The sequence below is a fragment of the Hesperophylax consimilis genome, chromosome 13 (genome assembly GCF_061612785.1).
Source record: "Hesperophylax consimilis isolate HC1 chromosome 13, BYU_Hcon_1.0, whole genome shotgun sequence".
In the NCBI taxonomy this organism is placed as follows: Eukaryota; Metazoa; Arthropoda; class Insecta; order Trichoptera; family Limnephilidae; genus Hesperophylax; species Hesperophylax consimilis.
In genome coordinates this window covers 20,490,566-20,503,843 of record NC_142848.1, presented here as the reverse complement: position 1 = coordinate 20,503,843, position 13,278 = coordinate 20,490,566, and the positions used below count along the sequence as shown (strand labels likewise).

The window sequence follows — 13,278 nt, the reverse complement described above, 5'->3', positions numbered from 1 at the left end:
TATTGTGGTAATTGTGGCTGAAAATAGCAATAAAACACATAATAATGGGTTACTATTTCAGAGTCATGGAATCTATGACCTGCCGCAAAGCTGCGGTTATATCAATGCTGTTGTTTGGAAAAAAATCAATTGGCTGGAATACAAATTCCCATCAGGCAGTCAGTCAATGGGTTCCGCAGTCAATGATGCAAGAACTGTCGAGGCTGTGTAGTGAAAAAAAATTATGTTATAATTTTTTTTTATTATTGGTTTTAAGTAAGTGTTTTTTGTCATCAAACATTTCCAGGTTTCGAATGATTTCTTCAAACTACTATTATGATGAGCTGATTTCTCAAACTACCATTATCATAAGCGGAATAGTTGCATTTTGCAAATATTGAAGATTTAGCTATTTAGCTAGGAGGGGAATTAAACCACTCGGCCACTAATTAGTTAGTTGTATGAGTTAAAAATGTCCGTAGCCAGTGGAACGAATCTAGTATAATAATATATCGCCCATGTAATGCAAAAGGGCATACGTACATTTCTCATGTATTTAAAAAACCGTATCTGTAGGTTATTTGATGATTTTTCAAATATTTATCATAGATCAAACAACTGACAAAATTTACAAGTCTTTTTCTAATTTTAAGTTAAATATTCCTATTAAACAAATAAACTACACTCTTTTATTAAATACCTTAAAATATATAACGACTTGAGGATTGAAAAAGCATAAGCGACCAGATCTTTTCTTCAAATAATATATTCGGAACTCGACTCTTGCAAACTTCTGAGCCAAATCAATATAAGAGTACCTACTCGGCATACAAGATATATGAGATCCCAGAGGATATCATTATATCTATTTGTTACACAAAAAAAAGATAATAAAACACTTATTATTATTATTATTATTATTATACTATGCTGACTAGATATAAAAACATATGTATTTCAATGTCACATTTCACAAACAAGCATGAAGTAAATTCGCCAATTATTTGCCTACATTGTTTAGCTAACGAATATACAGAATTTTCCAATAAGAGGTGTTATTTTGATATTCAATCGTAAAAGATCAATGGTTTTGTTGCTTGTGTGGCAATTAGCGCCGTTTTGTTGAAATTAAACGTTGTTCAGATCAATACAATCCAATTCTGGCCATAAAAAAATCATTAATCATCTCTCGATAGCGCAATCCATTCACCGTAACTGTTGCTGCAGCCTCATTTTCTAAAAAGTAAGGTCCAATGACTCCGCCGGACCATAAAGCGAACCAAACAAGTTGAGGAAAGAGAGGTTTTTCAATAATAACTCTTGGGGTTTTCCGAGCCCCAAATGCGACAATTTTGCTTGCTAACGAAGCCACCGAGGTGGAAATGGGCCTCATCACTCAAGATGATTTGCATTTGATTCACTCAAGTGAATTTTAATAATTTCTTAAGCGCGTATCATTCCATTTTTATTAATGGCGTAGTTTCTACTTGTCAAATGTCAAAAAATGACAACTTTAAAAGTAACATCTACCGAAATAACGGGCTATTCAAAATAACACCTCTTATTGGAAAACCCTGTACAAATAATGGTGACCGGATAACTCCTCAAAATGACAATTCACACACCTATGCACAAAACAAAAACTAGGTTAAATAGATTACATATGTAACTATTTAATCTAGCTTTGTTTCATCACTTTTAATGACTTGAGATTAACACTTTTTATAGGTGTGTTAAATTGTCATTTTGAGGAGTTATCATGGAACCAAACATAAATGAAGCACTCACGAACCAAAGATGCATTCTTCACCGTTTCATAATCCCAGATCGATTACTCTTGCTCACGGCACGCTAAATCCTTGTTTCGTGATTGGCCGAAATTATTAACACGCCGTGACGTCACAGCGCCGTGCTCCATATTCGAATCGATATTATTTTATGCGGAAATAATAGAGTCAAATGGCGTTTGACAATCGCCCTTACTGACTTACTTCTGTAGGTCACACAGTACCTGTTTTCAGAATTTCTTACAGTGATCTGATACTGAGAATAATTACCTCTCTCGATATTCCATTCTATTATATATGTGAAATAACACATATAAGTTGGAAAGTAATTATTACTGATTATGGTTCAAATTTTCATATGATTCAATAGGATATTTCTAAGCATTTCACTGGCTCGTGTATCTTGAGCTTATAAGCAGGTAAATAAAAATATATATTGTTCTAGTTTATGCATATAGGTATGAAATCAGTTATTGCTAGCAAATTTCGTGACAGATTCTTTAGATGGAGTAATTTATCGGCAGTATAATAAGGAATTTGATGCGGTAACGCGGTAACACGGAAACAGCGGTTCTCAGACGGCCGCCTGTTATTGTTATTTTCTATGTCTGTGTTTAAATCCCGACAGGGAAATGGATATGAAACACGAACAAACGTTTAATTCGTAACTTTTACTTGGAAACGACTCAACAATTTATTTAAATGTAGAAAGAAAACTGATTTCACAAGCATTGGTGTTGTATTGAAGCGTTATGTTAGGCCAAAAAGATTTGTTCATTCAGGCTGATTCATTTATGATGTACATACTCTCTTACCCCCTTACTTATAAACGCGGTGTAAATATTACGCGGCGCGTAAGGTCAAAATAGTCAAAAACTTGACTTATTAGCATGGCGTTTTTTTGGTTAAATTGGTTGTCAACCAGGCTCAAGGCCGGCTTTACCACACCAACGTTGAACGGGCGCGTAATAATTAATAAGACAGTAAATTTTCAAGAGAAAAGTTATAAAACATATACTAAATAGATATGTAGATATGAAATTTTACCACACAAGGACTTGAGCCATTTAAGCAGATTTTAAAATCTAAATTGTGCAGTTGATCATACGTCATTAGAACATGTCAGTAGGCCTTGCACTAAACAACAGGTTGGAATGCAAAAGCAGATCAACTTATACACATATCACAGATACCATAGTCGCAGAACCTGCATAGAAAGAGACCTTAATAATGCAAATTATATTGTTCACAATTTATTGACCGTTCGGAAACGCATCAGAATAATGGGATTTCTTAATAATGGGAGAGTGCTTAAACAGTTCCAGTAAATCTTGCGTTACGCTATTTTCAACGGCGGTGTCAGTCTGAGATATAACCGAAGCTTTGAGAATAGTCCCGATATTTATCTCTGTTCGGAAATTCGTAACCCAAGTTTCTGTGCAACGAACCACCCAGTGTGGTCTAATTGTATTGCGCTATTGGGTTGCAACTCGACAAAAGGGCGGTCAGCTGTGGGAGTGTCAGGAAGATTTATCGTAGACATTTCATGGCTGAGAAATTCAGAATGCATTGCCGATAGATATCCTAAAACAGTAGAAAGCAGTTGTTTCCTGTAGCAGGATAAATACATTACTCGAAACTACATAATTTGTTAATGGAATGCTCTGAATGGAGTATCGATCTGCGCTTAGGTTAGACTACATATTCATCTTCTGGGCAATTTGCGCAATTCAGCTTAGTAATCTACAGCCCCGGGCAATTCTTCAGAACTACTACACTCCACATACTTCGACGTAGATCTTGAATCTTGATGATATGATGCGGATAACTAGTATCACTTAACTCTGTTCCATCAATCTTGCCCTGGATAATCAAATGGAAAATTTTACATTCAAGTTTCTCATAATTATGAACGATTGGTTTACGTCTTTTAATAGCTATTACAATTTTTCATTTTTTAGTGATTCTATGAATAACTTTTAAATTGGTTACATCTATCCAGAGTGCTTAAGAATGAACCTAAATATTCGCTATTTTTTGGAGTCAATGTGTCCAGGAGTGAAAGACGTACGAATCTACTCCTCTCACTGCGGTGCAAGATGATAATAATAGTTGGATAACTTGTATAGCGTCGTTTTTGAGAATAATCACCCCAAGGGCGCTAGATCGATAGGTCAGTAGGTAGAGTCCGGCTGGAGAGGTCAATGGTCTCTCTCAACTATTATCTCCCGATCCGACCCGCCATGCACTAGGTGATTAAACGCATCCGCCGCCAAAACCTAGACAAACCTCACCATACGAATTCGGGCACCCCTGCTAAGACACCAAATATATGAACCCCTTTGGGTGACCAATGTCCTGGGTGTTGGTTGAGCAATAAATAGTTCCCGGGCCTACCTATACCCGCCTCCAAAATTGATATTGATGATATTTCGATATTTCAAAAGATCTTCAGTTTAATGCATGGTTTAGTGTCCCAGAATTCCATGTCATACAGAAAAAGTTAGAGATAAGAGGAAACATAACAATTATTCTCCCATCAATTAAATTTTTTGCACTTACCTATTTATGTTGCCGGAAAGTCGAAGGAACCAAAGCTCTTTCCAGATACTGATGAGTTCGGAGAGTGAGGAGAACACACTTCGGATCTTCAGGCTATAATTCTGGGAGCATACTAGCCTATGAAATAAGACGGATAAAGGATTAACAAAATTCGGAGCAAAACTACAATATCTCCTGAAAGTCATATCTATGCCTATGATACTAGTTCTTTAATTAATTATTCTACATCATTCAGCTTTTCACAGCCCGTGACATCTTTATATTTAAAAAAACCATGATTCGTTTTTGTTTGTAAGCTTCTTATAATCATAGTAGTTTAGTTAAGTATGAATTTTTAAGACTAGTAAGACAACTATTTTTAGATTTAGTTATTTTTTTAGCATTTCATCGCCATTCTTGTGATAGTTCACTAAAATAAACGCATTTCAACGTTATTCATGTGATAGTTCACTAAAACAAGCGCAATTATTTAGTATTTCCAAGTCGTTCATACATTATTAAATATCCTCTCTCGGATACCTCAGTATTTCTTGTTGGTATTTTTTTACCTACATATTTGCTTTCCACAATTTCAATGCGGAAGGCGGAAAATGAAAAATGAACTGCGTATTTTTCAACACCTTAATATCGAGTCCCTCCATTACCATAACTACCTTTATGCATTATCAAGTTATATTTCCAATTTACTTAAACGTGGAAATAAAAATCGTTGTCACGCTCTTTTATTCAAATTTATTTCTCAGACAGAGTCGTTTGAGCTCGCCTTTCGTAATTTCGGTAATTACTTTTGGTAATTATGTCGTTTATCACAGAGCCGAGTAATAATTCACGAACAGAGCTCTACATTTTCTTCTTATTCCACGTATGGAAGCTACAAGAAGAAGAACGAAGCCTATTTCATCAACGAAAGAATGCTTTTTATGGTACAAAACTAAGTTATTACAAAGAAGCTTTTTCAAGGACCTTTGACTTTTTAAACGTTCAGACATTGGGCTAGTACGCAATGCGTAAATAAAAACCTAAATGTATAGGTATCTACTTCAGAGTGATTTGTTTAAAGATATTTACATACTACATAGTGCTTTTATCAAATAAGTAATTTAAAAAATTGACATAAAATATATGCATCAATCACTATCATTTCTCTGGAATATTAGTCGGGATCTTATTTAATTGTAAGGTCAATTCTGTTTCGTAAACTTTGTTTTTCATATAAGAACCTCTATATTATGAAATTCATATCCCTAATCTGTTCATGATAGTACGTCGATAGTTATAGAAGAAAAAAATACATTGTAATTCAACTATAATCCTCATCTAATATACCATCATTATGTCCCTTATTGAGGTAATTAAAAGTAAGAACAACCGTTAAAATTTCGCACCATACGACAACGCTAAACAGCGCTCAGTAATCGATATGAGATAAACTTTTTAATCCTAGTATCCATCGACGTAAATGTAAAAGTTGTCAACTTTGTAATTAGAGGCCGAGGTGCTGATAATTTTCTTATAGAGATACCTCTTCTTACATGTATATAATTGTTTTTTTACGGAGATACCTCTACTTAAATGTATATAATTATTTCGTGCAATTACAACTTGTTTGGATTTTACCGCATGATGCGACACTGCCACACAAAATTTCGTGTTTTTCTTATTAAGTTTAACCACTCTCTTTTCAGAATAGACGTTTTATTGATACTACGCTAACGGTAGTACATATTTATTTTGTCCTTCGTGCTAAACAAAGAATTTTGCGGAAGTTCGTCAACATTAACGTCCTGTAATTCTTTTCTAAATATCACAATTTACAATAATAACATTTTCGATCAGTTTTTTTTTCTTTTTTTTGGAAGAATATTCTCCATAGAGCTTTTTCCAAAACTAGTGAATAAATATAAAAAATAAAAATATGTGTGTTTTTTTAAATTAATAATACTGAAAAGGAAAAAAATTCGGGAAAATGTTACGAAATGCCACCGTTCACCAACTATTCCCACGTTTAAAATCTTATCCACTATACAAAGATATGAACCTAAACATTCTACATAAGCCTAACGAATTGACCTCAAGAGTAATAAAAATATTTATCAATCAATGAAATCTTGTTCTATTTTCGTACTCGAAAAACACGATAAAGAATTTCCTCACATATTTTTACCTGACCTGAAACCATATAGGGTTTATTCAACCCACATTACAGTTTTTAGAATCATAAAACATTTCAGATTCGCCAGAAAGATGACATCAAAGAGTCGATTAAAGAAAATATGATTAAGCACGACCACGAGAAACGGAGGTTGATACTTTTACCGAAACAATTTCATTAAAAATTAATATGGCCAATCGAATAATATGGCTTACAAATCCCAAAAAAACCCTTAAAACCACCTTGCTCACAAGCAATGTTCACAATTTCGAAAACACCGATATAATACACTATAAAAACAGCGACCCTGATTGCATTCACATATTTCGGATAGGTACTATTACCCTTATTTTTGACTCCTTCGTCTATCTGCCATCGAGGTTATACTTTTTCCTAGTATTCATTTCTCTGTCTGTTCGTTTTGGGTCCGTAAACCATTTAACAGACACTTTTTAATTACTTGTTCGGTAATTCATTGGCGTTGCATAACTTCTTGTAAAAAATGATTGGAAATCGATCACGCCTATTCTACATGTTATCTACCACAAAATCACGCTTTAAACATCATAATTATATCATAAAATATTTAAATGGGTTAAAACATAATAACAAGTCAATCTTGAAAGATTGGATTCGTTTCAACAGTGCAACTGAATGTTTCAGCTTAGCCTTATTTAAAACATTTGGACAATGTTTTCTTTGAACATTTTTATTCCACATTTAGGTAACATGTCGTGTGCGTACAGGCTACGCTGCTTCGCCTACTTATTCGAGAATGACTAGGCTATTTCCGGTCACGTGATAAAAATGAGAGCCTTAACGATTAACCTCTTTGAGGAGAAAGCCGCGGGGGTCTTTTCACGGCATGAGAGCTCCGCAAATAAGACGAGTGGTGAATCTTCAATGACGTCGTTTGTATCTCATCACCTTCGTTGATTACACATTTTACGTGAAAGAGTAATACCAGGGACATATTTTACTAACAATTATTATTAACCGTCCAATAGCCGATTTGGGGGTAATATCATCTATAAAGACATATTTATTATTGAATATTTATTTTCATTGAACCCTTCTACTTCTTTATTCTTCAACCAACATTTAGGACAGCATTACAGTGTCCATCATCAGGTCAGCTGCTGCCCGATACGTCCACAACTGCCCTTATAGTTGACACTGTAATGCTGTCCGAAACGTTGGCTAAAGAAGGAGGTAGCGCAACACGGCATAATACCCCAAAAATATATCAATAGAATTATTTATTTCTCTCATATATTTGGCAGCTACCATTTTGCATGATTACAAGTTCTTACGAATTAATTTAGTGTCTCGGATAAACACATCCGATTTTTAAGGATATTTAAAAAGTTAATCCGATGAAATTGAATAATCAATTTGGGAGGCGGGTACTGGTACCGCCGCCCCGCACCATTTTATTGGAGAACCAACACCTCTACCATAGTTCACCTCAAGTTCGCTATGTTTGTTGACTTAGCAGAGGTGCCCTGGTCTTTGCGTGGTAAGCAATGATCGGGACTGATCGAGGGAGATCTTATGACCTCTCCACCAGGACTCTGAGAACATCGCCTTGAACCGTAGTGGGACGAATGGATTCATATATCCATCACTCCTGGACACACTGACCCCCAGATTCCTACCCAACCCTCATACCTTTTTTCTTTGTAGAACATTCTAAAAAGACCCTCCACACAGCATCCTCAAAGATGACATAGGCAAAAATTAACAATTTTACCAAAATTTAGACAAAATTGATTCGATTACCAGTGATAATCTGATTTGCACAGCAAACCTACAATATGGGCCTTTTCATGGCCAATGTTCACTCCCTTCTTTCTTTCACTCGTACATCCCTAAATTAATCATCGAGGAAAATGATTATTCTTCTAGACATCTCTAAAAAAATAAAAGATGTTTTTGTAACAATTTTAAATTTTTAAACCCCTACACTGCACCGGCCCTTATAGGAGAGTTTTCTTAGAATCACCTCACATTCAATGCGAACGCGGAACCCTTCATGAAGGACCATTCATTATTAAAACGGCTGATTTATGTTTTTTATTCCTGGCCTTTGCCGAAAAGAAAGTACTATGTGGATTTATCAACACCGATAAAGTCTGCTGACCGTAAAATTATTGAATTTAGCGAAGTTAGGAGTGTTTTATTGCCATGTTGGGGCAATACTGCCTCATATACCAAAAATAAAAGTTACATTGTGTTTTATTTTAAAGCCAGTGATAGACCACGCTGTGAGCGTGCTATATTCTCGTGGCTTAGCTTATTTCAACATATCGTTTACATATTGCAACATTCCCATTGGGATCGTATGGCGCTGAGTTCCTTCCACTTTCCTTTGCGACAATTTTTTTCTTAGTGCAGTGGTTTCTTCATACACAAACTTTTTTTGTGAAACGGTCCTTCGATTGCACATAATTGACTCTTGGCTTTGTTTTGAGAGCTGCAAAAGATTTCAATAATTTAGGAACATTTATTATGTTATATAAAACCCTTGTCAGATGCCAACTTGAGTATAACTCTACGTTATGGTCTTCATTTTTCATTATTCATTCAGATAACATTGAAAAGATTCAACGGAAGTTTTTAAGGTTTATAAATTGCATATTCCTGTACAAAACATAAATTACAATTACCTCTTGGATAAAATGTCTCTATTGAAACTTTCAGAAAGAAGAATAAGCACAGATTTAATACTGTTACAAAGAATACTACATTTTTAAATTGACTGTCCCGAATTACATCAATGTATTCATGTTCCCAAAAAATCATGCCGACATTTCTTACCTTTTTACTTCAATAACACCAGGACACTAGCTTACCAAAATTCTCCGATTCCGAGACTTCACAATCTCGGAAACAAATATTCTGATCTGGGTGATATATTTCATTTGAAAACTAATCAGTATAAATGTTGTATTTTCTATCACTTTTATTCTTCTAGACACAAATAAACCTATGTAACCATATAACTTCTCCGCTTCTACTATTTTTTTTTTTTTTATAGTCAGAGGCGGTTTACTAACGTTCCCCGCGAGCACTTAGGCCATAGGCCCATTGTACTATCTCCCATTTTACCTCATTCCCTTGCCAGTAACCCGGTCCCTTTTATGAAGTTCACCAGGGCTGTCATTGGATATGTGGCGATGTCTTCTGGTTCCACACTGTGTCTTCCCAGGTATCTGAGCCTTATTCCCAGCAGAGCGGGGCATTGGCACCATAGGTGAATTGGCTTCTACTATTTCGTTTTGTTGAATCTTTTAAACTCAATTATAAGCGTGAGGATTCATTTTTGCCATTATGTTTACATTCTTCTTTATTGTATTAATTTTTAAGTGTTTACTCTGATACAAAATGCTTGTATTTTTTTGAAAGAAAAGCCCACTAGGGTGTGTAATAAATAAAGAATTACATCAAACTACATACCAACCGCTGTTACTAGGTATGTATCTAACGACGTTCAGATGTTATCAGCACATGTGGATTACGACTCGTTGCGATTTAGAACTGTAAAAGCGTTTTTTTAGATTATCATGAAAATATAAAATGTCCTGACAAACTGCGAAAGAAGTTTAGGTTTTAAATGTTAATAAAACGATAAAATTTTGCCTAGAGTAGCTACCTATATGTTACTGAAACAATAAACTGTGATATACGTATAATTATAGTAATATTTCAATAAAATTTCTCATTGTTGCAGGTTTGTCTTCCTTGCCATCTACACCGCCGAGATGATCATCAAATCGATAGCAAAAGGGTTCATACTGAATAAGTACACGTACCTTAGAAACCCTTGGAATTGGCTGGACTTTGTGGTCATCACTTCGGGGTACGCAACCATTGGCATGGAGGTCGGTAACCTGGCCGGGCTCAGAACTTTTCGGGTCCTGAGGGCTTTGAAAACGGTCTCCATAATGCCAGGTTAGTTTATAATAACTTTTACATTTTTATTAAGTTTCATATTATTGGTAAATTTAATAACAATCAACACATTTTATGTTTTAAATATATGTACAGAAATCAATAATTCATTTTTTTTTATTTTTATCCCCTTTTTTTCCTCACTTTTAATCGCGGTGTTATTAGTGAAAAACTTTACTTATTACCAAGGTGAAGGTACGGTTCAGCAAGCTTTAAAACGGGCTTAATGGGACATGACTGAACCGGCGCGAAAAAATCGAATAAGTAAGAAGGCACGTGTTTTTCTAATTAATTTGCCCATTCAGATCTGATATTCTTTCAAGTAACAGCTATTTCTAGCAATTACGATGCAGATGGTATTTTCCCCTTTGAAACAAGATCAGAAGTCGGGGACGCCCGAGGAAGACATGGCACGACCAAGTGAATCAGATACTTGAGTCGGGCCATCTCAAGAGTCAGAACAATAGAAGAGAATGTATGAGACGATGTATGAATGTGAATGAGGCAAGGAGTGTGTGCCAAGACCGAGTTGTTTGGCGATCCGTCCTCTCTGCCTACCCCTGCGGGGAAACGGCGTGATGGTTAGTTAGTTAGTTAGAAACGAGATCCTGAAGTAAATCTATAATTTAGCATCAAATTGAAAATTATTCAAAATACCTAAGAGTTGCAAAAATTTTATTTGTCCAAGTTGAAAATCGAATCCCGCAATCCCTGGGTTGACTTTTGGTTTTTAAAAATAAAAATGTGAAAAAATAAAATGCTTTCGTTTTAAAATATAAATAAACACTACGTTTTATTTAAACCAAAATATCGCTCCAAATAATCTGACGGTACTAAATATAATTAAAATGAATGCCATCCGTAATGTTCACAAAAAGCTTAAGCAAATAAAACATTTTAAGAGGACAAAGCGAACGAATAATATAAAAGCTCTCGACAGGGTCCCCATTGTGGATGATGATAAATGACCGCTAATAAATGATTGAAAATAAAGTCTATAAAAAGAAACGGTTTTATTGACCTTGGCAAATAATGGTAACTCAAATATGGAAATGGCAGAGAATACTAAAAATCACTTCTTTTTCACCTTTTTTATTTATTTTTAATATTGTGTCCAGCTTTAGAAATCAGTTTTTTTCTTCTGAGGCCCTCTCCTATTGAAGGTTGGCTATTATCAGGGCAATCTTCTTCCTGCAGGCTGCAGCCCAGAACAAGTGCCACGTCCTTCTCTGCTACGTCTTTTACCAATCTTCCCCGGATGATCAATTATATATTCTTATATTTTACGTTTCTCTAAATATGACCAAAAAGTGCGTTTTCTAAGGGTTAAAGTATAATTTCAAATTCTTGCTCCAGGGAATGTTATCTATCCACAAGTCCAAATCCTTCAAAATAAATGTTTGGTTAAGTGTCCAGATTTTGATACTTTAGAGATGAATTTAGAAAATCTTCTAACGAACACTTTAATCTTCGAATAAGATTTATTTAAGTAAATTTTAAGGCTGTTTTTTTTTGCGAATAATTATTTTATCTTTTCATCCATCTGATAATCATTTCTACGTGATTGCACATTAATAATTTCGTCTTTGTGCCACTTTTCCTTGATATTCTGAACAAAAGCCGATGACAAGGAATAAACGCTTCCACACGGCTCACAAAGGAACTCGCTTCTTTGTTCCAGTCCCAATCATACATAAGTATGACAGCAGATATCCCTTTTGCCGCAGATAATAAGTAGCTGGTGGTTACAATAAAACATACATCATAAATACTCTCTCTATTAATTATCTACCAAGGTAAAGCAACTAAAGGTAAATCCTGTACTAAGAAATGAACCATAGGTACTAATTCACGTTTTGAACTCTGAAGCTAAAAAACTGTATGCGTGAAGAAGCAAAAACACTCTAACTGTTATTACCTACTGGCTACATAAAGTTCGTACGGCTTTTTCTGTTTGTAATTTACTAAACATCATTTACATTCCAGGTTTCGTCCACACGAAGCTTGCAACGCTCTGTACCGCTATAATACTTTAAACCTTGATGGGAACCGTACACTTTTATTTTGCCATTTTTCTATTTCGGAGCGGCTCAGTGAGTTGTGTGGGTTTCGTGTGGACGGAACCAATATCTATGGAATTTTGAAATACACACATGTCTCTAAAAAAAATCAGACACGTTTCCATATTATCGTCCATTATTTTTTTTTTTTTAATTAATATTAAGCCAAAGGTTAAAAGATCCCGCTTTAAAAATGTACACCACATGTTTAATATTTAACAGGAAAAGGGAAAAGTACATTTAGCGGAAAAGAGATACTATGGTTATGGAAGTACCAAAAACATAGTGTAAACAATTAAAATTTTATATTTTGTGTTTTCAAATAAAAAAAATATAAGAGTGTGTTTTATGTGTTGGCGAATTGACAAAAATATCTCTCAAGTTGGTAATCAGTTAGACAAAGAGCAAATGTAAATAAGGTCCTTGAAATTGACTACTGGTGAATTGAATATAATGGATTTTAATCGTTTAGATTTCCTAATATTTTTTTCTCTATAATTAGAGAAAAAAATATTAGGAAATCTAAACGATTAAAATCCATTATATTCAATTCACCAGTAGTCAATTTCAAGGACCTTATTTACATTTGCTCTTTGTCTAACTGATTACCAACTTGAGAGATATTTTTGTCAATTCGCCAACACATAAAACACACTCTTATATTTTTTTTATTTGAAAACACAAAATATAAAATTTTAATTGTTTACACTATGTTTTTGGTACTTCCATAACCATAGTATCTCTTTTCCGCTAAATGTACTTTTCCCTTTTCCTGTTAAATATT

At 34.6% G+C, this 13,278-nt stretch overlaps 1 protein-coding gene across 1 annotated transcript in view; it reads left to right on the top strand.

Annotated features, from left to right (window-relative positions):
• The window catches only part of NaCP60E (Na channel protein 60E), a 593,779-nt gene that overhangs the window by 484,212 nt on the left and 96,289 nt on the right, over positions 1-13,278 (top strand). Inside the window, exon 4 of the mRNA XM_089638853.1 lies at positions 10,214-10,434. Coding sequence (XP_089494979.1) covers positions 10,214-10,434 — 221 coding nt within the window. The remainder of the gene's footprint in view (positions 1-10,213; positions 10,435-13,278) is intronic.